Source organism: Calypte anna, chromosome Z (genome assembly GCF_003957555.1).
Source record: "Calypte anna isolate BGI_N300 chromosome Z, bCalAnn1_v1.p, whole genome shotgun sequence".
In the NCBI taxonomy this organism is placed as follows: Eukaryota; Metazoa; Chordata; class Aves; order Apodiformes; family Trochilidae; genus Calypte; species Calypte anna.
The window spans coordinates 49,724,257-49,750,766 of NC_044274.1; the positions used below are offsets into that span (position 1 = coordinate 49,724,257).

At 40.6% G+C, this 26,510-nt stretch overlaps 2 protein-coding genes across 4 annotated transcripts in view; both read left to right on the forward strand.

The window, feature by feature from the left end:
* Positions 1–21,113, forward strand: part of POLK (DNA polymerase kappa) — a 41,517-nt gene extending 20,404 nt beyond the window's left edge. For all 3 annotated transcript variants that reach the window (XM_030466687.1, XM_030466686.1, XM_030466688.1), the window contains 10 exons: positions 789–942; positions 3,100–3,315; positions 4,492–4,616; positions 4,800–4,966; positions 7,336–7,368; positions 8,605–8,701; positions 9,871–10,042; positions 10,916–11,872; positions 19,026–19,077; positions 19,220–21,113. In XM_030466687.1, the coding sequence (XP_030322547.1) occupies positions 789–942; positions 3,100–3,315; positions 4,492–4,616; positions 4,800–4,966; positions 7,336–7,368; positions 8,605–8,701; positions 9,871–10,042; positions 10,916–11,872; positions 19,026–19,077; positions 19,220–19,304 (2,058 nt within the window). In that variant the 3' untranslated portion in view covers positions 19,305–21,113. The remainder of the gene's footprint in view (positions 1–788; positions 943–3,099; positions 3,316–4,491; positions 4,617–4,799; positions 4,967–7,335; positions 7,369–8,604; positions 8,702–9,870; positions 10,043–10,915; positions 11,873–19,025; positions 19,078–19,219) is intronic.
* Positions 21,114–24,775: 3,662 nt separating this feature from the next.
* Positions 24,776–26,510, forward strand: part of ANKDD1B (ankyrin repeat and death domain containing 1B) — a 30,895-nt gene continuing 29,160 nt past the window's right edge. Inside the window, exon 1 of the mRNA XM_030467570.1 lies at positions 24,776–24,942. Within this exon, the coding sequence (XP_030323430.1) occupies positions 24,867–24,942 (76 nt within the window). The 5' untranslated portion in view covers positions 24,776–24,866. The remainder of the gene's footprint in view (positions 24,943–26,510) is intronic.

Consider the following 26,510-nt stretch of genomic DNA (forward strand, 5'->3'; position numbering starts at 1 on the left):
AGGAGAAAATCCTTAAGATACCCAAAACCCTGTTAAAAAAACGTTAAAAAAAGAGGAGAAAGATCTTTTGTAGGTCTTAAATCAAACTAGTCTGTGGAACAAGTCTCCTGACTTCAATGAAGTTACGCCAAGATTTATTTATTTATAGTAGAGAAAACATGACACAGTCAAATTTTCTTTTTAATTAAAAAAAAAAAAAAGACGGGGAAGAACAGAGGAAAAGGTATAATTTCTATTTTTGACCATTTAGTTGATTGTGTAACCTTTTGGGAAGATGCACTTAGCAATAAAGATTTTTCTAACTATTTTTGCCTATGGCATTAACCAGTGCTTTTAAAGATTTGCTATAACTTTAGGTTGAATTTAATTTAAAACTTCGGTGTTTGGGTTTTGGGTTTTTTTTAAACTTTGCATATGCTATGTCTTGATACACAGTCCACGGAAAGGTCCATCAGCTTATGTGCTCTGCTGAATTCCTAGATCCCTACAGTTTTTTTTCAAGTAGTTACTGCCATGTCTGTGAACTTAGTGCCTGTGAATTCCTTATACACTGGTCTTAATGACCTCTGCTCACAATCTGTTTAGTTCTTTCTTATTGTTGATATCTTGATATTTGTGAGAAGCAGTACTATAATTTTCCAAAATAATAAATAATTTGTTCTATAAGTATCTTTAATATTAATTGGGTTTTTTTTAAGTTTCAGAGTATATTTGTTCACCTGATAATTGTGTGTCAAGATCTGCTCTTACAGCAACAAAGCTTTAACTTTCACTATATGTTTGCCAAGGTTAGAGAAATATTGACTGAATATGATCCTGGTTTTATGCCTATGGGCCTAGATGAAGCTTACCTGAATATAACAGAGCACTTAGAGGAAAGACTGAACTGGCCTGAAGATAAGAGAAGATTCTTTTTAAGCACAGAAAGCACTACAGAAAAAGGTAAGCAAATTACTGTCTTTTCACATGGTCACATGGCACTGAGGGGGCAGTTTCTTTTTGGGATCCTTGGCAGAATGATGATGGCACTAAATTGTGCTTACAATTTAATCTTTATTTTCTTAACAGGAAATTATGATGAGCACAGGATTTATTATTAGAATAGCTCAGGACTCCTACAAGCAGAATCAGTGTAGTACAGTCTGTAAGTAGTGTAATACAGAATTTATAATGCAACTTACAATTTCTGGTCACCTGGGACCTCTGTAGGTTGGGTCATATCTTACTATATTGTCTGCTGTATCAATTTAACAGTCTTAACAGTCTCTAAAATAAAAAAATCACGTAAGAGAATACAAGAGTGAAGGAAGCTGATGAAGGGGTCCCTGGACAGGAGTAAGAGGTGGGTCCTGGTCTCACTGTTCAGCAACAGTTCTGCTCCAGGTTCCTCCTCAGGACTTGTAGCTGCTTGGTTTTACAGTCAGAGCTCAGGGTACTGTTATGCTCCCCTGTCCTGTGGAGGGCTCACAGACACCACCTGGCTGGGCATGTGCCTCCAAGGCCAGCGAGGAAAGGAGGAACCAGCATGGTGCCCAGGGCCTTTGAGCCCAGTAGGGAGGGGAAGGTGCAGTCTGTTTGGTTCCTCTGGTGCACAGGTGCACAGGATCTTCAGGGCCTGGTAATGAGGAGAAAACAAATGGAAATGTGACCTGCTGGGTCACAGAGGATGGCCTCTTGCCTGATAAAATGGGGCAAGTTATGCTAAATGCATTTTGTTACCAGGGTTTGGGAGCAGGGGGTAACAGACACACGAGTGTCTGTTACGTAAGCCTCAGATAAAATGCACCCATTGGAAATGTAAATACTTAAATCCTTGTATAATTGCCCTCCCACGTACTCTCTATATCCAGTTTCTTAGTTTACAGATTAACTTTCTCTGCTGCTCAGCCAAGCGTAAAAGATCTGCTGATGATTATTTAGAATTGGAGGATTTTTTTTTTAACTTAAGTAAAATGTGTGATAAGGGTTTACTAGGTTTAGTTAACCAGATTTCGTGTTTTAGGCTTGTACTTTTCGTTTACAATTCAACATGATAATTTTGCAAATAAATTGTAATAATTGAGAAATGTTCTGTTCTAAAGGTTATTTGTATTTCGCAAAGATTTTTTCTAAAATACTATAGTGAATCCTGAAACATGAGAAATTGTCCTCAAAGACAATGTGCGTAAGCTTTGGTTACATGATTATAAGACTAAACATGTGTAAAGTAATGAGCACTGCAGGAGTTCAGTAGTGTTTAAGATATGACTGGATTTTTTTTGGCTCTAAATGGTGGAGTTGGAACCACATCCACAGATGTATAAGCAATCAAGAATAAATAAAAAAGGAGTCATGTAAATGGTTGATTGATGCACAAACCAGAAAATTATCTAAGTAGTCTTTAAGAGTATAATCAATGAATGATACAGCACTACTGAAAGGCATTAATTGATTAGAAAGAAACAAACTGGTGTAGACTTTAAAAAGTAAGTGTCACTGATGTGTAGTCATGTGCCTCTTCATACTTCTCCGACATCCTTGTTCTTCTGAAATACAACCAAGCAGTCAGAATATAAAGTTTGTAGAATCATATGAAAGGCTGCTGACATAACTTGTTTTATGATGACTGTAGTCGAAACTAGACTGCAATCTAAAACTATCATCAGACTGGTAGTTCTGGAACCAGATATTCCAGAACCCTAATTTTATTTGGAGAATATTAAAAAAACTTCTGCAAAAGATTTTTATTGACACATACAAGGGAGCATCTGGTCTTCCCTCTGATACGGAAAAAAAAATACTGCCAACATTTTTCTGGTTTTCTGCTGCTCCAGCAACAGACTATTGAGCCTTGTTGCTTTTCTGGAAGTTATGTCCAGTCTTATAGATAATTGTTTCAACCTCAGTCAAACTGAAATCATATCAAGAATAAAGCATTTGTGACTTTACTTTCTTCAAAAAAAAAAAAAGTGATGCAGTTGTTTTGGCTAAATAATTACATTTCTTTGTCAAACAGAAGAAAAAGTACCTTCTAATGAGCTCTCTTCAGCCACTCTAGAAAAGATTCAACAGAATTCATGTTTTATATGGATGGATTGTTTGTACTTCTTTCTAATGTAGATAAAGATGATACAAAGAGATCTGCCAAATCAAATGAAGATGGATACTCTTCTTCACCAGTACTGTTTGAAGACAGCACACCTCTTACAGATGACCACCCTGAACAAGGACATAAATCAGTGGAAAATTCAGTTGTCTTTGGAACTTCTGCAGAGGAAGTTGTGAAGGAAATTCGCTTTAGGATTGAGCAGAAAACGCAACTGACTGCTAGTGCAGGTATTCAGACACATATGAATAATAGTAACTCTCTGTAATAATGTTAAGAATTGCTAACAGTTCTCCACACTGGCTGTTGCTTAAGGCAATACCAAATTTCATTGAAAAGCTAGCTCTCAGAGAGGTCACTAGAAACAGTTTATGTTCCTAGACTTAGTTTGGATGCCATCATAACTGCTTTGTGAACCAGATCAGTGAGGCATCATGGAGTGCTGAACTTCATGAATCTGATGGGGAAGGCCAGGGAACTGTTGAATGTAAGTGGAGGTAAAGTAACAGCTTTAGGAAGGAGCTGCACAGAACACCCTGCCCCCTCATATATGTTATTGCACAAATGGTAGCAAAGTAATAATTTTGTTCTCCTGAAAGCTTGTCTTCCTAAGGATAAGCTAGTGTTTGGAAAACAGACACAGCTTTTTGAAGTGCACCAGAGATTTTAAGCCCAAAAAAGGAAAGTTAGAAGGCTATTTGAGAATACATTGATAATCAATAGAATTACTTCTACCATTTTGCATGATACATTAAATCAGTGAGAAAATGAAAATTTAGAGTGCTAGGGCTGTAGCACATAATAATTGTATTTTTCTTTCTAAAGCATGTCCGGAGATCATTTGTAAGAACACTTACCTACATAAAAAAGATCAATCTATCATGATCCTCACATGTTATTGAAACATAGATGTATTTCTGAGTGACTATATAGCAGTGGTAGAGCACAGAAGACTTAAGTATAGTAAATTTTGTCAAAATTAATGTAGTCTTTTGCTGAAATACAAAGAAGAAATATCTTCTTATGAAGAGTTCCTTAGAACTGCTGTTCTAAGCATTTGCTTTTGTCTCTATCATGACTGCCATCATCAAATCATTCAATCATATATCTTATGTTAAACATTATTTAACCCCTCACAATCTTTGTTACCCTGAATGTCTTAAAACAGCAGGTACACTTTTTCCTGTAACTGTAATCAGTTATGTTTAGTCTACCACAGGCATTTATATTCTCACAGGTCTATTACAAAATGTTTTTGCATATTTGGAACAAATGTTGTTATTGTTGTTCTGTTGCTTATGTTTAGGCTTTGCCAAATGTGTAGGCTATTCTTGTGCTTTTAAATTTTGAACAAAATGAAAGATGATGCTGTATTTTTTTAGAAATGTTTTTTCTTTATTTTTAAGGAATAGCACCAAATACAATGTTAGCAAAAATGTGCAGTGATCGTAATAAACCTAATGGGCAATACAGAATTGCTCCTGACAGACAAGCAGTGATAGACTTCCTGAAAGATTTGCCCATCAGAAAGGTAAGGCATACCAAGACATTTACCATGCAATCATATATGTTCCTTCCTTGTGTTCTAAAATCAAGATTTCTTATGATAAATGCTTTTCTAGGTCAGCTGCCCTGTTGTGTTTGGTTTAAATTGTTCTTGATACTGGGTCTACAAATGGGAAGTTGTTTCCAACACAGTGACACTCTTTTTCAGGTGCCAGGCATTGGAAAAGTAACAGAGAAGATGTTAAGAGCCCTTGGAATTGTGACTTGCTCAGAACTTTACCAGCAGAGGGCACTGCTTTCTCTTCTTTTCTCAGAAGCATCTTGGCGTCATTTCTTGGATATTTCTCTTGGTTTGGGTTCAACACATTTGGAGAAGTACGTTTTTGGCCTCCTACATTTACATTTTCTAAATTTTTTCTTGTGCATATTATGTGCTTCATATATTAAGACTTATTTTATTGACAAACAAATACCATAACAATTTGGTAGGTTTAATAAATTTTAAAAGATTTCTGAAAACTGTGATGCTTATGGCTAGGATACACAAAACAGCCAAACATTAAAGAATACAAGTTTGTACAGCCATGCCTAATATGAGTCAAAAAGGACAAGTTGAGGATAAGTGTATATTAAAACATCTGTAGTCACTATAATTTAGGATAATCTTGTAATTACTAAAATACCCAAAAAGAAATGAGTTGTCTGAAGCAGAGAAGTGCCTGTGTACCCCATTGTGTTTATGTACATATTGGTAATATCAGCTTTTGAATTTGTGCAGATAGATCTGAAGGTTTTTATATCCTCCTTCATATGTGTTCTGTTATATTACCTTCATGGCCTTTTAGCCATCTTTTTGGGAGAGGAGGTACCAGTCTTAGTACTGAATACATCTTTCAATTATATGTGTAATTTCTAAGCTTGTCCTGGGTACAAACACAGAACACGTAAAAAAACCCATAGCATTTTGCAGTTTGTGTAACCAAGAGTCCTAATGTAGCATTTAGTCTTTTCTTTTAAATATTACTTCTTTAAATATCCCTCTATCCTTCCTGAAGTGCTGAAATTCTGTTTAAAAAGGCATGGATTTGGTTTCATTAAGAGTTCCAAAGTGTCTTGCATACTTCTGTTACTTCTTTGACACTAACAGATCTGCCATTATTTCTTTTGGACTACAAAATATATACAGTTTGTATACCAGTAATATGCTAGCACATATCCTTGTGGTTTTTTTTTTTCTTTTCAGAACTATGCTGACATGAAACAAAATATGCATTAAGATTGACTTTGTAAGGGTATCTTGATAAGAGATAAAAAGCAGTTTTCCAAATATTTTCTTCTGCTAGATTAATCCAATCTCAAATGGTGTTATTTAATTGGTGTATTTTCTCCATTCACCCTGTTTAGGTGTTGCACAGTCTGGGAAACCTCCCAGTACACTGGTAACAAAAAAAGAAAAAAGAAGGGGGGGGAGGGAGGATTTCAAAGGCCAATATTATAATTGTGTTGGGGAATGCATTTTTAATGGTAATATCTAAAAAATGCATTTCTTGGTTTTGTTTTCTAGTGCGGGGAAAGCAAGTTCTACAAACACCATAGTCCTCAGTAAATGGTTCCTCTTGTGATCATTGTCTTTCACCACTTTCTTTTAGGAAAATGAGGATACTAGGTTCGTTATTTCCAATACTTAAAAAATGAAGAAGGAACTAAAAAGAAAATCCTTCGAGAAGATCCTTTTATGCAGAAGAGCTGTTACAGGATGCTCAGAGACAGAAAGAATCATAGAATCATAGCATGGCTTATGTTGGAAAGGGACCTTAGAGATTATGTACTCCAGCCTCCTGCCATGGGCAGGGACTCCTCTCAGCTGGACAGTTTCTCAAAGCCTCATCCATCCTGGCCTTGAACACCTCCAAGGAGGAGACATCCACAACTTCTCTGAGCAATCTGTTCCTAAGTCTTACCACCCTCGTACTTAACAACTTCTTCCTAAGATCTAGTCTAAACCTCTTCAGTTTAAAACCATTTCCCCTTGTCCTGTTGCTGGACACTCTTATGAAAAGTCCCTTTCCAGCCTTTCCGTTTAGGAACATGTTAGGTCTGTTTAGGTGTTGGAAGGCAGCTAGAAGGTCCCCCCAGAGTCTTCTCTCCTTCAGGCTGAACAGTCCCAGCTCCCTCAACCTCTTCTTCTAGCAGAGGTGCTTCAGCCCCCGGATCATCTCTGTGGCCCTCCTCTGGATTCATTCCAACAGATCCAAGAAATAAAAAAACCAAAGCCTGAACACTTCACCCTTAACATGGGCAATAATTTAGATGGAAAGCAAACCCAATTCCTCCTACAAGCAAATATTCAAATATATGTAGTACAGTTGGGATTTTAATAGTAGGGCTTCACAGGTATAGCTGGGTGAAACAGCGTAGATTAATAGTTAGTTTTATTTTTTAAAAAGTCTCTTCTGAGCAGGGAGTTTTGTGGGTTGTTTTTTTTTTTCAACAAGTGGTTTATTTTTATTTTCATGTGCATCTGATCTATGTCTTTACTCTGTCTATAGTAGTTAAAGATTTAAAAAAAAATGTTCTCCATTTTGCACTTGCTTAAAACTTGATGTACAAGTTTTGTAGAAGAAGTTAACACCCACATTGTACAGAAGACTGCTGTTAGTTATTGAAGCATGATTGGTGTAGTCAAAAGTTTATTGAATAAAGATAATAGCTCTGTGAATATAATATTTTTTTTCTTTTTAAAGGGATGGAGAAAGGAAAAGCATGAGCACTGAAAGGTATACCTCTTTAGTATTGAAAAAATACATTAATCATTAAAACTACTTAATGCCAAGTAATGTATACTTTTCTTAGTAATTTTCATGTAATTTTATCATCTATTAATATGTGTTCAAAAGACACATCTACAGCTAGTTCACTAAATAATGTTCAAGCTTTCATTATTGTGTATTTCTTTGGCTTTCTGTGAAGGTACTGTGAAGGTCAGTCTTTGTGTTCTCTTTTCTCATTATTTGATTCTCTTAATGCCTTAAAATATTCTTTAAGCCATAATATAGGGTTGAAATATACATGGTCTTGAATATTTTTTGTATTTTCCAGTTTAGTGTCAATATCAGTCTAGGATAACATAAGATACTTCTTGGATAGTGGGATGGGACCCACCGTAAAATATCCAGTCTGGTGGGTTGGCATAATGCAGGCATTCCTAGGGGAATGTCAGTCAGAGGATGAGTTTTCAGTGTGATCAGGTAAACCTGAATATAGCTTAGAGAGGTGAAATGTAGTGTAATTATAGTGACTTCATACATATGAAAACAAAAACTGGCATGAATGGACCTGTGAGACTTTTCCAAAATCATCCAGTGGCTTTTAAGTTCTGCTTCCCCTTTCTCTTAAAATCTGTAACTCAAGGTTCTCTTTCCTCTCATGTTATTAGTAAAAAGCAGATGCACAGCAAAACCCTTTTCATTCCCCTCGTAAGACACTCAAGCAAAGGCAGTTAGCAATGGTTTTGTCAGAAATGTAGTTTTTTCTCCTCTGAGGCTAGACATAATTATCCTAGCTGGCATCTTTTTCTTAGCATCTGCATTATTTATTTCTGATACTTGGCTCTGATGTTGACTTTCCAATCCTTTCTTTCCTCTGATAGTATACAGCACTGTACAAATGTGATTAAATACAAAACACATGAATTCAGTTGCTGTTAGTCTCTCTTGCAAATGTTTAAGCATTAGTGACATTAAATCTGATATATTTTCAGATAGTGCATGAAAAATTAAGAGCCAGACGATTTCATTATTTGAACTGCTTTGCATTTTGAAACACATAAATATGCACACATCTTCCTGAATAATATTTTGTTAGTATTTGTTTTTTCTTGAAGTAAACAGTCAAATCTGTACAATATTCTTCTGATGTGGTTTTGTCTGACTGTGCAAAAAATGCTTTTAGATGGCAGCCACTGAATGAATTTTAGCATTCTTACTGAAAAAGAGATCATATTTTTATCTTAGAACATTCAGTGAAATAAACACAGCAGATGACCAGTACAGCTTGTGTCGAGAGCTATGCAGAGATCTTGCTCAGGAGCTACAGAAAGAGGGACTTAAGGTATTTATATTATTCTCTGTGTTCTTGCAAATGCACTCAGACTTACCAAATGCAGCATTAGTATGAATGATTTCAGCAGCAGCATTCTGAGCAGTCTTCAGAGGTCTCCATTATCTAATTTGCAGATGTTTAGAATGATTTACATAGCATTTTGATATTTTTCAGGTGCCTATCTAATAATAATAGATGTGAAGAAACTTAAAGTAGCCAAGTAATTTATCATATAAAGATTTTATGCTAAAAGCAATGTTTATACGCAAATATTAGAGCTGATTGTGTGTGACCTATGCTTTGGTTATTCACGTAAAGCTGATATATTTAAAACATCGTGTTTCTATTCCATTTTCCTTCCTGGTCTAGCCAATAGCCAGTAGTGTAGTTTTAGAAGTTTGCAAGTACCAAACTTGTTGACTAGTTATTAATACCATTCAGTTGTATGAATGGTATGAACAGTCCCTGTATTCCTTTTCAAATTTCTGTTTATAATCTAGAAAGAATAGTTGATGTTTTCTATAGAGGTCTTATTGGTAAAACAGGAATAAACATTCAAGAGCTAAAGAACTTCTGATTAGTCTTCTTCAGCTTTAAAAGATTATCTCAAAAGATGGCAGGCTGAAATCTAGATCATCAGTTAAGGCCAAAGAGATAAGTTTACAAAAGCACCAGAACAAAAGAAGTGCCGTTAATTTACATTTGGATGGACATGCTAAATCACACAAGTGTTTTGGAAGGAGTTGCTGGGGGAATGTCTGTGCCAAATGAGATGCTGCCTGCAGCTCTGATAGAACCATGTAGAAGGAAGTAAGTTGTCAGTAGTAGTTTCCCCAGTAAAATTAAAGTATCTGGAACTGAAAGTTTCCAAGTGAGGAAATAATTTTTTGTAGATGAGGTAGCAGTTGTGAAATCTATCAAACATTCACCCTCGTGGCAGGTGGTCTGCTGGGAGCCATAGCCAACTGATCCAATTCAGAGAATTTGACTTGGGCAGCAATTCAGGAGAAAGTGCAGAATCTTGCAGAGAAATTCTTGTCAGTCCCTTTCTGTACACAGATATGTACACAGTCTTGACTATGGCTTTACAGCCCTTGCATAGATTGCATTGATGATATATAACAGCTGTTGGTGTGGTATGCCTAACCCTTGCTTGTTTTTTGGTTTTTTTGGCCCAGGGTAAAACTGTTACCTTGAAGCTAAAGAATGTGAACTTTGAAGTAAAAACAAGAGCGTCAACCGTGCTGTCTGCTGTTTCTACAGAAGAGGAGATATTTGCTGTTGCTAAAGACTTGTTAGGAACAGAAATAGAAAGTGTTGCTCCTTACCCTTTGCGGATAAGACTTATGGGTAAAAGATTTCAAACTAATTCTTCCTTTTCAACGTTAGATCTTACAGTGTATCAAAGTAATAGGCAGTGTTCAAAGTAAAATCGGTTTAAATTGATTTATCCTTTCTCTGTTACCCTGCTACTTTTTGCAAAGTGAGTCTGGAGTGCTGAATGGTTACTTGGTTTTGCTAGCTGAGGTTGCACTATTGGTACTACTTGTGTGCCTTGAGCAACATACACATTAGCATGACAGTAGAGTCTTAACACACAGCAGTGCTTCCTTCTGCTGCCATTAAAGAGTTTCTTCTGATTTACACTACAGGTAGTCTGTCCATAATCTCTTTTAGAAGCAAATGTTTTTAAATAAACATGCTTATTGGTTTGAAGTTGCTGTGTTCTGAAAATTTCTGTCAAAAGTAAACCTTGTGTTTTAATTCTAAGACCCATGTGTTTCTGGTGCTTATACAGTCTGTTTGGACCATTCATTGGTATATAAAACTTACTTGTTTGTGGTATTAGAATGCTCCAAAGAAAAAACATTCTTGGTAGGGAAACCTCATGCAAAACTCTTTGAGTCTTCTTGAGAATTCTATATAAATGTATCTATATAAATGTATTACACTCATGCTAGGGTGTAATCAGTTAAAACTTCATGGATGTTTAAATTAATAATATGGTTGGCCAGGTGTTTTTTATGAAATTGTGTGAATCTTTGCAATTAATTGTTAGCATTTGCAGGTAGTATAGGCTCCATTTGGAGCACTTTTCTCTTTTCTCTTTTTTTTCCATTTGGAAGCACTTCTCTTTGATAGATTTATACCTCAAAAGGTGTTAATTAAGAGTTAGTGTCTAGTTTTAATAAAACTGGTATTATGTTTGTTTTTCATCATTAGGTGTACGAGTATCAGGATTTCTAAGTGAAGAAGAAAAGAAGTACCAACAAAAAAGCATTAAAAGTTTCTTAAAATCAGAAAAAAGACCTGGTTTTCTTAAGCTCCAGACAAGGAAGTCCAGCCAAGAATATTTCACAAACAATTCAGAAGCATCTCCCAGAGGGAGTTTTTTTGATAAAAAGCGAGCTGCAAGGCAAATAGGCAGTGAGAATGTTTCTTCAAATGAAACTGTAGGTAAACAACTCCTTAAAGAGAGAAAATCATCAGCAAATTTTGTGGAAGAAACAAAGAAGGTCACAGACTTACAGACTTCTGATGTGTGTAAGATGTTCACCTGCCCTGTTTGCTTTGAGGAGCAAAGCAGTAATAATTTGGAAGAGCTTAACAGGCATATTGATGAGTGCCTCAATGGGAATCCTGTTAAAGACAATGTGGGAATACCCAAGAAAAACAATTCAGGAGAAAATACACTTAACTTTCTTCCACAATTAAAAAATGAAAATGTTGATGAATTTCAAAAAAATAAAAGAGATCAATTAGCAGGAGCAGACCAGTCTGCAAATATATCTGACAGCTGTACTACCAGTAGCACAGAAAAATGCACTCAGATAGTATCAGATAAACCTCATGGAGAAAAACAGCCTATCAGTCTCAGTGACAGTTCTAGAAAGGTGTGTATGGAACAGGGTTTCTTCCCCAGAAGAACTTCACATGACAGTGAAGACCATTTTGAAAACACTGAACATACAGAAGAAACCAGTTCATCCTGTTTCTTTGAAGCCAAAGAAGACAGTGTTCTTGTTTGTCCAGTTTGTAATTCAGAACAGAAAACCACCAGTCTTCTGTCATTTAATAAACATGTGGATGTCTGCTTAAATAAAGGCCTTATCCACGAGCTGACAGAAAAAAAAGATTTGCCTACAAAGACTTACGACATGGAAAACTTGAACAGAGTTGGTGAGTTTGTGCCTTGTGCCTTGTTTGTGCCTTGTGAGTATATTTATTATTCAGATTATCTGCTTGCACAAATAAAATAATTTGGTAATGGTATACTTTGAACTTTTCAGCGCTTTGGAATTTTTGCAGCAAGTTTATTTTAGGAAGGCTTGTGTAAGTTTGATTATTTTTATTTTAAAAATGCATGACAAATCAGACTTACGAGTGTGATGGTAGTTACACAGTTCACTCTAGTTTTCCTGAGTATTAACACAGGAATTACTGTTGATTTCTGTAAACTGCACGTTTGCCATTTCCCAGCCATATTCAGAAAAGTGTTTGTAAGGCCACTGACATTTATGTGAAAATCAATGAAAGCATCTTTAGCCTGGATTATTTCAAAGATTTGTATGACAGAAAACTGCCATTATGTAATGTACATGCAAAACCAGAGAGGTTGTGAACTATAGCATAAAGGCAGGAACTTGCAAGCCTGATTTGCATCTAATAAAATAAAATTATATCTCTAACATGTCAAATTGGTATCATATTTACTCAAGTGGTTTCTTTTTTTTGATGAAGAAATAACCTTTGGACAGATCAGGGGACATGTACAGATAATAAAGTATATGCTGAGTACTTTGTCCATAATCTAACTTGGGAGCCTTAGAGAAGGAAATTAAAGGACTAGTATGTTAGAATTATCAGAACACAATGAAGACTCACAATATGAGACTTTTATACATAAAATTTTATAAGAAATGTTACCGCTACGTGTAGCGGGAGGAGAACGAGGTTAGCCTGCTGCTAAGAACACAACCAGCCACTCTCCAAGCTAGCTCTAGAGTGAGCTTGGGTCTGGCCCAGTTCTGTGGGTGTGTCCCACCTTTATTGGCCCCCCGGCCTTGCTCATGCCCAATAGGGGCCTGTGCTAATCAGGCACAGGTGGACTCACACCCACTCACTGGTAATTCGAGCCACCTGATTTATCTTGTTTCTCTACATTTCCCCCCCTTTTTTTTTTTTTTTTTTTTTTTTTTTTTTTTTTTTTTTTTTTTGGTGGTTTTTTTTTTTTTTGTGGTTTTTTTTTTTTGTGTTTTTTTTTTGTTTTTTTTTTGTTTTTTTTTTTTGTTTTTTTTTTGTTTTTTTTTTGTGGTTTTGTTTTGTTTTGTTTTGTTGAAAAAAAGGGGGGGGTATAATCAAAAGTCATGAATTAAGTATGTTGGTTGTTCCTTGGGGGTCTATTTGTGGCAGGGCGCGTCCACTTACTGGGCACCCAGAGGGGTCCGTGGTCTGTGGATACGCAACTATAACCCCTCCCGGTGAACAACAGTGGTTTTGGCCCTAGCCACTGGCCTGTTGAAGGATCTTTATAATAGATCTGTACGTCCGGCATACGATTGATCTTTTGTGAAGAGTAGTGCAACAGCACGGGGGGTTGCTCTGAGTCGCGGCTTGGGCTAAGAAAATTTAGTGTGAAAAGTACCTTGCCCAGCCGCATCTGTGGGTCCGTCTCCTTGCTGTCCTTCTGTTTCTGTAGATATGTCTTCAGGGTGCGATGAGCTCTTTCTACGATCGCTTGGCCTGAAGACGAATGGGGGATTCCCGTGATGTGCTTTACCCCCAAGTAGCAAAGAATTGTTGGACTTTCCCACCTGTATAGGCGGGTGCGTTGTCGGTTTTTACTACTTGGGGGACCCCCATGACAGCAAAACAGTTTGTTAAATGACGGACCACATGTAGAGCTTTCTCCCCCGTTTGAGCTGTTGCCCAAATCATTCCGGAGAAGGTGTCCACTGTTACATGGACATACTTTAATCGTCCAAATTCTGGGATATGGGTGACGTCCATTTGCCACGTCTCGCCAGCTTGCAATCCACGCGGGTTTACTCCCATACCCAGGGCCGGGCCAAATTGCGCGCACTGGGGGCAGGCTCTAACAATTCCTTTAGCATCCTCCCATGGTATAGAGAACATGCGCTTTAATGCCCTGGCGTTTTGATGAAATAGGGAGTGGCTGTCCCGAGCCTTTGCAAACTGGCTCACCGGGCTCTGAATCCCTAGGCTGACCAGGGAGTCAGCCTTTGCATTTCCCTCACCCAGTCCCAGGGATGTTTTATGACTTCGAATATGAAGGATACAGCAGGGCTCTGTTCGGACTTTTAGTGCTCGTTGTAACATGTAAAAGAGTTCTAGCAGACGCTTGTTCCGTACTGGTTTAATAATAGCATCTTCAATACGGTTTGCCACTCCGACTGCATATTGTGAGTCGGAGACTATGTTGAGGGGAGCCCGTTGCCACTGTGTGAGAGCCCAAATGATGGCCAGTAGTTCCAGCGTTTGTAGATTGTCTTCCGCAGTGCCTGGAATCAGATGATGTTTCCACCGACCTTTGTCTTGCCATACGCAGGCGGCCGTTTTTGATCTTTTTCCGGCATCGGTGAATACCGTAATGCCAGACACTGGGCGTTCTGAAACCGATGGACGTTCGATCCACTGGAACTGGCTGATCGCTTGCAGACGTTTATGTCTTGGGCCTCCGTGGCGGACTTCCCCAGAATAACCGAATAGTGCCAGTTGTAGAGGCTCGGAGCGTTGTAATAGCCAGTCGAAATCAGCTGTTTTTATGGGGATGCTAATCCATCCTGGCTCCTGACCGTCTACTTCTAAACAACGCTGCCGTCCTTTCCGTATCAGAAGTGCTATTATTTCGGTCTGCTGCCAAACACCCTTCTGTGGAGTGTGTGGTGTGAATAGCCACTCCAAGATGGCTATAGAGTCCGAAGTTGGGGACCTCTGCTTATGTTGACGTTTTTCGGTGGCGTGAGAATATTCCCCATTTTCCTTATTCCAGCAGAAGTCCTGGAGTAGTAGCGCGAATGGGTATGATGGATGGTTGCATACCCAGATCCCAATGGGTTGTGCGGCATCCCGCCGATCCGCGTAGCTGGTTGCCAGTTTATGGACGACCTGCTTTAAAGCCTTAGTGTGGTTGTCTGTCCAGTGTACTAACGTACCTGGATGCGTGCCCCGTAACAGTGACAAGAAGGGGTGGATATCTGTATTGGTAAGACCTATTATGGGTCGGACCCATTGGAGTTCACCCACTAATTTTTGAGCATCGTTCAAAGTTTTGATTGAACTTATTACTTCCAGTTTTTGAGGTCTTACCATCGCGTGGGTGACTTTCCACCCCAAGTAGCTCCAAGGTGATTTCGTTTGCACTTTTTCTGGAGCCACTATTAATCCTTTGGTCTTTAGTCGGTTGGTCACTGTTTGACTGAAGTCTTCGGGGAATGGGGCTTTTTGGCAAAACAGTATGTCGTCCATATAGTGATATATTAATGTATCTGGCATCTCATTGCGGATTGGTGATAATGCCCAGGCCACGTACATCTGGCATATCGTCGGGGAATTTTTCATCCCCTGTGGCAGGACAACCCATTCGTACCTTTTCGCAGGTTCACTTTTGTTGATTGAAGGAACTGTGAACGCGAATCGCGCTGCGTCTTCGGGGTGTAGAGGAATGTTGAAAAAACAGTCTTTCAGGTCAAGGACCAGAAGGTGCCAATCTCTAGGTAGCATCGTGAGTAAGGGCATCCCGGGTTGGAGGGTGCCCATTGGCCACATCTGGTCGTTGACTTTACGTAGGTCTTGAATTAACCGCCATTTGCCCGATTTTTTGGGAACCACAAATATAGGTGTGTTCCACGGGCTGACCGATGGTTGTATATGACCTGCGTCAAGTTGTTCTTTCACCAATTCTTTTGCGATTTGAAGCCGCTCTTTTTGTAACGGCCACTGCTCCACCCAGACAGGGATATCTGACTTCCATTTTAGCCTGGGTGTCGGCGGCACTTTCGCAGTGGCCCTTATTGAAAATCCTGGAGGGGTCGGGTGGGTTCGGGGATGGATAGAACTGCTCCAAGCTGGCTCAGAACCTCCCTCCCGATCAGACCTCCGAGTTGTCCTGGTAAGTTTAGGACATACGGACACACGGATATTTTTTGTCCTTCTGGAAAATGGAGTTGGATTGGCTCCAGGGCTTGTTGAGGGGTGGATCCACCACCCACTCCTTGGACAGCATCGCGGGCTTGTACCAATTTCCAGTGATGGGGCCATACGCTATGATTGATAATCGTAACGTCGGCCCCCGTATCCATCATCACCGAAATCGTTTTCCCTTCGTTTTTTGCGACCATTTTTATGACTATAATGGGTCTACTTTTCATTTGTTGAACCAGGCTTACTACTGTATTGCCTGATGACCCAAAGCCTTGGTCGCCCCGCAGTGTGTGGGTATTTTTTCCCAAATTTATTTTTGGGATGAGAACTAGTTGTGCTACCTTGGTCCCAGCCTTGATTACTAGGGGAGGTGCTAATGTGAAGCAAGTCACCATTATTTCCCCCGTTGAGTCGGCATCTATGACTCCGGGTAGCACAACGAGTCCTGCCATACCCGTTGATGATCGTCCTATCAGTAGAGCCCCAATCGTTCCATTTTCCTTATGTATCGGTCCGCGAATCCCAGTTGGTAGCTGGTAAATTCGAGTTGTTATTAACGTCATATCTATTGAACAGGGCACGTCGAAACCAAGGCTCCCTCTTGTGGCAGGAGCGGAGAGTCGTTGTAGAGCGCTGGCCCTGCCACTTGTGTCCCGGCGCGGGGGCCCTGCGCGCTGCCGCGCCAGTTTTTTGCCGACCAGCACGATTCAGTGCTGTGGGTGTCCGTTTGGCATCGGTCGCACCAAACCGTGGCCGAGCATCTCGTTGTGGAGTGCCCCGATATTCCGCAATGTCGGCAGAGGGAGGCGGGGTTTCTTCGATTGTTGGTGGGGTTTCTTTGGTTGTTCTTTTTCCTAGTAAACTGCCTATGTTCACCCAGACGCTGTGCTACTGCCGCGAGTAGTTTTTGGGTGGGTTCCAGGGCTGCGGCAAAGGCGTTGGCCATCCCCTGGTGTTGTTGATTTTGGGTGGCTCTAGCCGCGACCTCTAACATATCTGAAACCCCAGCTGTTTTTGGCAGCGTCGAGAATAAGGATTTCATTCTCGGATTAGCATTGTCAAAGGCCAAGAGTTTAAACATTGCGTCTCTTTGCTCGGCTCCTAGTTCGGACTGAGCCGTAATCGCCTGCCATAGCCTATCCACGAAGTGTTGGAAAGGCTCGTTCACTCCTTGCTTCACCGCGGTGAACGACGGAAGCGGGGTGGGTTCAGGGACCACATTGAACGCTTGTCGGGCCAGCCGTGCTGCGGCGTGATGTATCGGCGGTGGAAATTGCAACTGGATTTGCATGTCTGCGTACTGACCTGCCCCTGTCAGCATTTCGCCCGTTATTCCTGTTAACGGGTCGCCGGCTATTCGGGGGCGGATTGCCTCCATGTGAGCCAGTCGCTCCCATTCCTTTATCCAGACGATCTGCTGGGATGGAGTGAGCAGATATCTGGCCAAATTTCGGCAATCCAGTGGACAGTTCGTATCCGCTGTAAATAGCCAATCCAGGATGGCTTGGCCGCTTTCCGATCTCAACCCCTCTTCCCTTAAGGTCTTTTTAGCCTGCTGGAGCGTCTTCCACCCGTGTTGTTCGTAACTAGGCGGCCCATTGTTGTCATAGATAATAGGGAACGCCTTGTTACTGGGCTCCCAGCCCCCCTCGATGATGGCGTCACGGATGATACCGGACCATCGTCCGGGTTGGGACATGGGGGTGCCCTGGCTGCTCTGCTTTGGTAATATTGGCGTAGGCGTGGTTTCCTCATCATCGTCGAGGATGGGGGGTGGTTCCCTGTAAGTTTGAAACGGGGTCCTCTGCTCCAAGTTTGATATTCGCTTTTCTAGTGACTTTATCGTCTGGGCGGTTTGTTCTAGCAATGCTTTTATTGACGATTCTGGTCCCACCGGGGTGGTTGATGGGATGGTTGTTGCCTCGTTGCCCTTACTTCCTGGGTTGGGGGTCTCTCTTTCGCTTATTGATGGGTTTGCACTTCCTGATGCTTTTTCCTTCTGACGTTCGAAGTCGGAGAGGAATTCGGCCACGGTATGGTGGATCTTCCCTCTCATTCCTTTAACGGCAAAGCTGTTAGTTGTCAGAATTGGAAAAGCCTTTTTGGTTTCCTCCGTCTCAGTTGGCAGTGGAGGTGCCGAGGGAACCACGGCGTCTTCTATCACCGGGGGTGGTGTCTTAACGAGGCTGCCGTTTTTCGGTGCTTCGTCTATGGCCGTAATGGTGATCCTTACCTCCCTTTTTATCTCCTCTAGGGAGCTTATCACCATTTTCCAGGTGGCTTCCACCCCTTTCATATTCTTCTGAGCCTCCTTCTCATGAAGTTCGTTTAGTAGGTCTCGGACCTCCCTCAAAAGCATACGGGTAGCACTTGCAGAGTGTGCTGATCCCTGTTCGGAGGGGGTGCTTGTAGCCAAACCCATTTTTGTGATAATTAGAAAGAATAAGAAGTTTTCTTACCCGAGTAGGGCTGTTGTTCACGCCGGGTCTTCGCTCTGACGAAAGTGTTTGGCTTAGACCGAGGGTCTATGCCCGCATTCTCCACCAGATGTAGCGGGAGGAGAACGAGGTTAGCCTGCTGCTAAGAACACAACCAGCCACTCTCCAAGCTAGCTCTAGAGTGAGCTTGGGTCTGGCCCAGTTCTGTGGGTGTGTCCCACCTTTATTGGCCCCCCGGCCTTGCTCATGCCCAATAGGGGCCTGTGCTAATCAGGCACAGGTGGACTCACACCCACTCACTGGTAATTCGAGCCACCTGATTTATCTTGTTTCTCTACAGCTACGTGTTCAGACAGGCTTTGGAAAGATAATTTTTTTTCTTCCTGGAGGGTAAAAAAAAAAAAAAAAGTGTTTATAAACAACCACCTTGAAAATTAACTACATTATGCTGAAATAATTCCGAAAACTACAGAGGTTAAAATTAATCCCTTACAATTCAATAAATTAAAGGCTTTTTTGTTTTCTCTTATAATAATGTTAATATAAACTACTAGAACTGCGTAAAATGTTAACTTCTCCTTCAGACAGATTAAATATGGTTTGTTAAAAAAAAAAAAAAAAAAGGCTTTACCCAAAAATATTCTTTTAAAGGTTCTGTCATCCAAATAATTTCTGAAGCACTCTTGCATTACTGAAGAAATTAATTTTTGTTGTTTCCAATTCCTTTTCAGGAGGTTTAAGTAGAGGACAGCAACGCACAAATACATCACAAGGAAAAAAAAGGTAAGAGTTTTCTGAGAACTTGAGTACACAGCTCATTTTAAAATAATAAAGTTCAGAAAAATATTCAGTGTGAAAATTGTGTTGGTATGAATTGTATATTTTAACCTCTTACTGGTTTTGTTTGTGTTTTTACTTTGTTTAGGTCTGGAGTATCAACTTCACGGACAGTATCAAAAAAGGCCAAGTCAAGCAATTCCAAGCATACAATTGAAATGTTTTTTAAATGACTGTGTTTTCTAAATGACATGTGCTGTATGAAATATTTCATAGTGTTTTATGACTGCAAATTAATTTAGCATTGGTGGTTGGCTGGATTCAGGTGCCTGTCACTTTGGACCCATTGCATGCCTGTATGAAAAGAAGATGATTCTTGTGGAAGAAGAGGTGCAACCAAGGTAATTCCGTTTTGAGAATAATACTTCTTTTTTTGCCCAGTTGTTTCCAAGAAACAAAATTTGCTAGCACTTTGACTTTGTACTTATTGAACAAAGGAAACTTTCATTAGAGTCATGAGCAGCCTCATGTATTCTCTCTGCTGTTCAGCAAACAGAACAGGGACATCAGAGCTGCCTATAGGGCAAGCTCCCTAGAAAGCAGGGACCACAGACAAGGGTGCCCCACTGTGCTTACTGAAGATCCTCTTCCCACTCCTGACTGTCTTCTTCCCACTGGCTGTAATGGCCATGGTAGCTGCAGCAGCTCAGGCTGGCACTTCCTTGGACAATTCAAACACCAAATTTAATTGTGTTACTAGCTGTGTGATAACAAGAGCTGAATTGCTTTATTTCGTCTTACCAATGTCTGTCTTCTCAGTAGACACAAAAAATTATTAATCTTACAATTTCAAAGCATAAGAGGAAGAATTTAGAACGCAGTCAAGCTTCCTTTTGTCACTGAAAGTGGCTTCTGTAAGCGCTGATAGACTAGCCCTGAAGGACAAATTGTGGTGAGATGCAGGATACCTTCACCAATTTAAAAATGCTAACTAACCTGTTGATGAGAGAAGGATTCCCCCAGGGTAGTTAGACAATACCTTTTTGGTCCTTGGCCTTTCCAAAGAGACTGAGAACTTAAATGTTCTCAACAATTATGAAATTTTTACTGGTCAGTAGCACTAAACTGACTCTAAATAAAAGGTCTAATGGTGCAATAATAATATAAATGATGTGCAAATGTGCAAGATGATGAACCTTCGTATTGTTTACCTATCCTTTTCTTGTAAAATATTTTGTATTTCTGAATAAACAATATTTCCTGAATGGAAACGTGGAAGGAGGAAATTGTAAAGTGCAAATATTTACTTACTATCTTTAAATATTTATCAGGTAAATAATTTATGGTGGCAGTATATTTCTTATAAGTTATACAAACAATGCCAAACCCTATGTGACGTATCAACTGCTTTTTAATTGCAAAATATTTAGAATAAGTGGCTACTATAGAAGCATCTGTCTTGCTTTTTAATTGTATTGAGAGTACTTTGGGGTTTGCTTGTTTTTTAAAGAAACAAATGTGTAACTGCTATGTTGCAGATGCCCAGGCTAAGTCCAGAAAGTGCTTTTTTGTTTCCAAACTTGCTGGAATGATTCTACCATCTCTACCTGCTCATCTGTTTGTTTGCCAGATGTCACTGTACCCCCAGCTCTGTCATTAGAATTCATGGCAGTGCTTCCTTTTCTGCTCTGGACCAAGTCAGCTGGACTAGTTCAGTCCACGCACACTGACTCAGCTGATTTTTTCGAAACCAGATCAGTGAGCATTCATCATGAGCCATTCTGCTGACAGAGGTGGGAGCTGGAAAAATTTGGTAGGGAAGACATAAAAGCAACTGCAGGAACAATGACTTAAGCTGTTTAGAAAGTGAACACATGTCCCTATATTGGTTTGTAACTGCCTGATTCAATAAAGTGTAGAAACTAAGTATTGCCTTGTCATTGTTTGGTTTTTTTTTTCTTTAAAATGTGTATTTACGTATGCACTACCTAGCAAAAAGTATACTACTGTATGTATGTGAAGAAGTTAAATTAGTTTGGTTTAGCTTTGGGATTTGTCTTGATCTGTTTAAAAAAAAAGTATCATAGAGTTCCTGGTTGTCATGAAGTTAAATTTGTGGACTGTGTTTGAGTTGATGTGGAAATAAAACTCACAATATGATTTTAAAGGCAGAAATATCTGTCTTTTGAGATGTGGGTTAAAATACACCTTTTGGAAAGTTGATGCTCTGTATTTACACAAAATAATGGGTAAGATTATTTTAATGTGCTCTATGCAAATCTGCAATATAAACCAGAAGCTTTTAGTTTTTTGTATCACATTAGTACTGCTTTTATCTAAAGAAGGCCTCCAGTACACAAATATTGTCATAAACTTCTGTGATAAGGTACTTCATCTTGGTTCTTGAGAAGAGGGCTTTGTAAACAGTATCTCTGTTTTGCGTTTTTCTCAGTGGGTGGCTGTGTGTCTGTGTGTTTTTGTGCTATATAATTTACCTTAATTTAAAATCTGTTTTCATTAGCATCTCAAAATGTCTTCATAGCTGTGTTTAATTTAATACTATTATAAGATAAACTGTTTCCTGTTTGTGAGCCATTCCACACATTATAGCCACCCTTCTGAAGCACATGAGTGATGTAGGTTGGCAGCAAATAAGAATGTTTTGTAGAGTATCTCTTATCTATGAGATATATATATATATGCATGCTTAAATTCCTTATATACTGAAATTCCTGTGATCTTAACGTCATTCTCTCCACCACTTCTGAAGGAAGGATTGCAGAGAGCAAATGTGTGGCCACAAAGTATTTATCTGTTAGGAGGATCCTTGGTGTGACAGCCACAGAAATTCCCCCTTAAAACCAAGATTTGCTGGAGTTTATGTTGTAAGTCCTCAATCCCCCAAAACTTATGCTGTGGAACAGCATTTTTGCGTTGAATCTGTTTACTGCTACCTATACTAATATATTAATTCATGTTTGAGTTTATGAAATATCTTGCCCAGACCGTGTCTTGCTATGGTTGGGTATCACAGTGAGCAATTTTTAAAATTAGTTATCTGGCTAAGATGTCTCAAAATCCTTATTCCTAAATTATTTTCTTGTTGGGAATATATGAATACTTTGGCTTATGCTGCTTTGTTCTCAGAGCTGCTGAAATTCCAGTTTGAAATGTCAGTAACAGGCACGAATGTCAGCAGGGTAGAGTTTCTTCTTGGATTGCACTGCCTTTAGCTTGATCCATGGTGAATTTGTGATAGTTTATCATAATCCTCTCTTTCACATTGTAGTGCACAAATCCAAGCAGAAGGTTGGAGCTACCAGGAATCGGACTAGGGAGCAACCTGCAGGTGGCGGAGTTTGTTGTCCTGATCGTATTTCAGTTTTTTTTTTTCATTGTTCTCATTGCTACTAATAAGCAAACTGCAAGTGGCAAGAGGTAGCTGTAACCACGAGGGATGTGGGGAGGAATGAGGATAACTGTAAGGTGCTGCAGCTGCAAACAACTAACAGTTCATGCGAACAATTCGTGCACCCATGAGATTCAGAATCCTGCAGAGCTTCATGCTTTTAATAAAAGTACACAGTTGAATACAGTTTCACTGCACTGTTTTAAAAAAGCAATACTACTTTGAATTTGTCTTCACATCCTTCCTTCTTTCACAGGACATATTTTTTGCTTGTTCTACTTTCTTCTTTATGCACTATTGAATGTGCTTTTGTCTGACTTCTTTTTTTTCTTATACTGGTTCTGCTTAAGTATTAATTGCTACTGTTGTTTTAAATATTAAAAAAAAAATGCTCTGAGTTCCTGAGAGAGAGCAAGGCAAGTGAGGAATATGCTCCAGTACTCTGCACTGTGGTCTCCAATCACTTCACTGTGTTCTGAATTCTGCATCCCTGTTAGTTTCTTCAGTCTTTTCTGTAGATTGCTGAAGTCATTTGAAAGATTCACGATTCTGGGAAGTGGTTAGACAATATTGTAAATGTGCTCTTTGCAGAAGCTGAGCACATAAAGTATAGCTGTACTGACAAAGTTTGTTAAGAGACCAGTTATATGCTGTGAAATAGTATTTTATGGTAGTAATTAGAACTGGAAGCAGTTGGTGTGGTATGATGTAAAGATGGTATGATGTAAAAGTATGATTTTTAAATCATTAGAGAAAAAATAAAGAAGAGGATGCAGATGCTTGTGCTCCATATGAGGCTGCAAATCCTGTGAGCTTTGTAGGCAAACAATCATTCCACAGTTGACCATTGTCTCTCATTTTCAATTATTTTTCTTAAGGACCATTAATGTTGCAAACAGTGGGCCTGTGTTCCTAGCCCAGTCACCATACAGAAATAAAACTTGTAAGAAGTTTTTCTGGAGTGTTTGACTCACAGAAAGCAAATGAAAATGAAAACTGTGATTCAGCTGCAGCTAAATCAGTTACTTGTTCTTCTCACTCTGGATGTATTTTCACAAGTTTTCTTCAAGTGAGTAACATCTCAGTTGATTAAACTGTCTTACCAGGCCAAGGTGTATCAAGCGTGAAGTTTCTTATTACTCACAATCTGACTGTATAAAATAATTAAAGGAGAAGAGAACTGTAAAGCCTCTTCATGAATGATAGAATCTGAGAATTGAGTCTTGGATCCAAATTTGCTCCATTTACAGATGCATTCGAGTCAGATTAATTTTACCATGAACATATGTGGTGTCAATAATCTTGGAAGTTAAGATGACTGTGTAATTTAACTACAAAGAAAAAATTACAGTGAATGAAGTCAAATGCGTCTTCAGTTGTGTGAAGCTGAATAGTAATTGTCTTGCATTCCTGCCACTTTTTCAAAATTTATTTTGAAAGTTGAGAAATGTCAAAGTTTTTAAAGTAAAATTTAACCTAGACATTTTAAATCATTTTTTGCCCTATATCAGGACATCATTATCAAAGTGAACTAAAATATCAATGCTGGCTTAAGTAGACCAAAATAACAGTGGACTTAAATTAAGAAATGGGTAGGCTGGATGGATTTCAGTATATCTGTTTGCAACAACTGAATTTTTGGGGTGGGAATATTGATTTTTTTTGGACTTGGACAAAAGTATTTTCTACCTGAAAACGAAACTTTGTTGCTTGGTCAATACTGCTACTGCATCTTTCTCATCTTTCTGCCTAAATTTTTTTTTTTTTTTTTTTCTTTTTTTTGGCAGAAGCACCTCACTAGCCTCCCAAGGCTGTGTTGAGCTTGCAAGGAACACTCACCCTCTCTAGTTCAGTGAACACAGCCGTGAAAATAACTCCCAAGCAGAATTTCCCCCGAAATCGCCTTCAGCTTTGCAGAGATCCGTGGTTACCCTGCACCTGGCTCCGGGGGTCGCCTTCAAGCTATGATGCCCCTGTGTGTCTGTACTTGCGGTACTGCTTTCTGAAAGTGCCTCGTGTTTGATGATTTGGGAAGCGGTTCAGGAGCAAACAGGACTCCTGCCTGTTGTACTGGTGTGAATTGCCCTTCGCAGGGAAGGTGGGTGAGCCGATGGGGATGGCGGCGGCTGTGCAGGGGAGACCCGGTTTGGTGCCCAACTAGTATCAAGAAATTCTGTGCATTTAGTTCCTGTCTTATTTTAAAACAAACTACTAGAGCGGCTCCGCACCTCTCCCGATGCTGTCTCCAGGGCTAGGGTGCTGCTGCGGGCGTGCCGGGCCTGGCGGGGTGTGCCCGGGCCGGCTCACAGTCCCGAGAACCGGTTTGTCGGGGCCAGCTGCAGGGCCCCTTCTATCGTGATAGGAGGAAGAAGAGCGGAGGGCAGCGATGAAGGGGCTGAGCCGTCTGCTCCTGGGCGAGGGGGAGGCCGTGCGGGGAGCCGCGGCTGCTTGCCACGACGGCCGTGAGTGGGAGGCAGGGGGGAGCCGGGGCCGGGGCGGCCGGGCGGGAAGCTCTGGGCCGCGGGCCCTCGGGCGAGCTGAGGCCGGAGGCCGCGCACCAGGTCTGGACAGGGCTGCCGGGACCGTGGGGTCCCCCCCAACACTCTTTTTGCCTTGAGCGAAGAACAAAATGAGCAGGAGCGGGTTGGGGTGTCGGAAAGGAGGAGGTTAAACGTTCGCCGCTCTACACGCCGCAAAAGGCATCAGCGAGGACGTGTGGGTGTGGGATCAGGAGCTGGGGTTTGGCTCGTTTGTGCCCCAAGGCAACGCCCGGCTTTGGCTTCACCCCGCCGCCTGTCCGAGGGGTTTCAGTGGGGTCAGTCACACCCCGGGGGCTGGGCACCTGCCCTCAGCTCCACAGCCTGCCCAAACCCTGGTTTTCTGGGGGGCACAGGAGATTCAGAGGAGCTTCTGCCCTCCTTGCACTCAGGGGTCTCCAGATTTCATCACACAGACGCGTTCATGGAAGAGCCGCGTGGAAAGAATATAGCATGAGCTGCAATTAGGTTATTTGTGGAAATTTAGTTGTAATTGCTAAGCCCTACTATGGCCCTGCCCTGTGATTGCAGCGTGACAGACAGGAGCTGTTCTCCTGGACTGTGCTTCCTGCTTCCAAGCGGGCAGAGGGATGGTAAAGAGAAGAAACAAATCAAATATCACTGTTGGACTTGGTAGTTAGTTTTCCCATTACTTATTTGCATTAGAAGACCACTATTTTAGTGTATATATATATATATATATTATATTTCCAGTGGCAAACAGGAAAACACAGAAAAAAACGTTGAAAGTGTTACCAAGCCATTTAATATATTATTTAAAGCTTAGATACAACAGACTATGAATAATTTTGGTTGCCACAACAACCCCATGCAGCGCTACAGGCTGGGCACAGAGTGGCTGAGAGCAGGCAGACAGAAAAGGACCTGGGAGTTTGGATTGACAGGAAGCTGAACATGAGCCAGCAGTGTGCCCAGGTGGCCAAGAAAGCCAATGGCATCCTGGCCTGTATCAGGAACAGCGTGGCCAGCAGGTCCAGGGAAGGGATTCTGCCCCTGTACTCAGCGCTGGTGAGGCCACACCTCGAGTACTGTGTCCAGTTCTGGGCCCCTCAGTTCAGGATGGAGATTGAGGTCCTGGAGCAGGTCCAGAAAAGAGCAAGGAGGCTGTGAAGGGACTCAAGCACAAGTCCTTTGAGGAGAGGCTGAGGGAGCTGGGGGTGTTCAGGCTGGAGAAGAGGCGGCTCAGGGGAGACCTCACCACTCTCTACAACTCCCTGAAAGGAGGGTGTAGCCATGTGGGGGTTGGTCTCCCAGGCAACTCTCAGCAAGACAAGAGGGCACGGTCTTAAGTTGTGCCAGGGGAGGTTTAGGTTAGATATTAGAAAGAATCTCTTTACTGAGAGGGTGATCAGACATTGGAATGGGCTGCCCAGGGAAGTAGTGGATTCTCCATCCCTGGAGATATTTAAAAAGAGACTGGATGTGGCACTCAGTGCCATGGTCTGGTAACCGCAGCGATAGTGGGTCAAGGG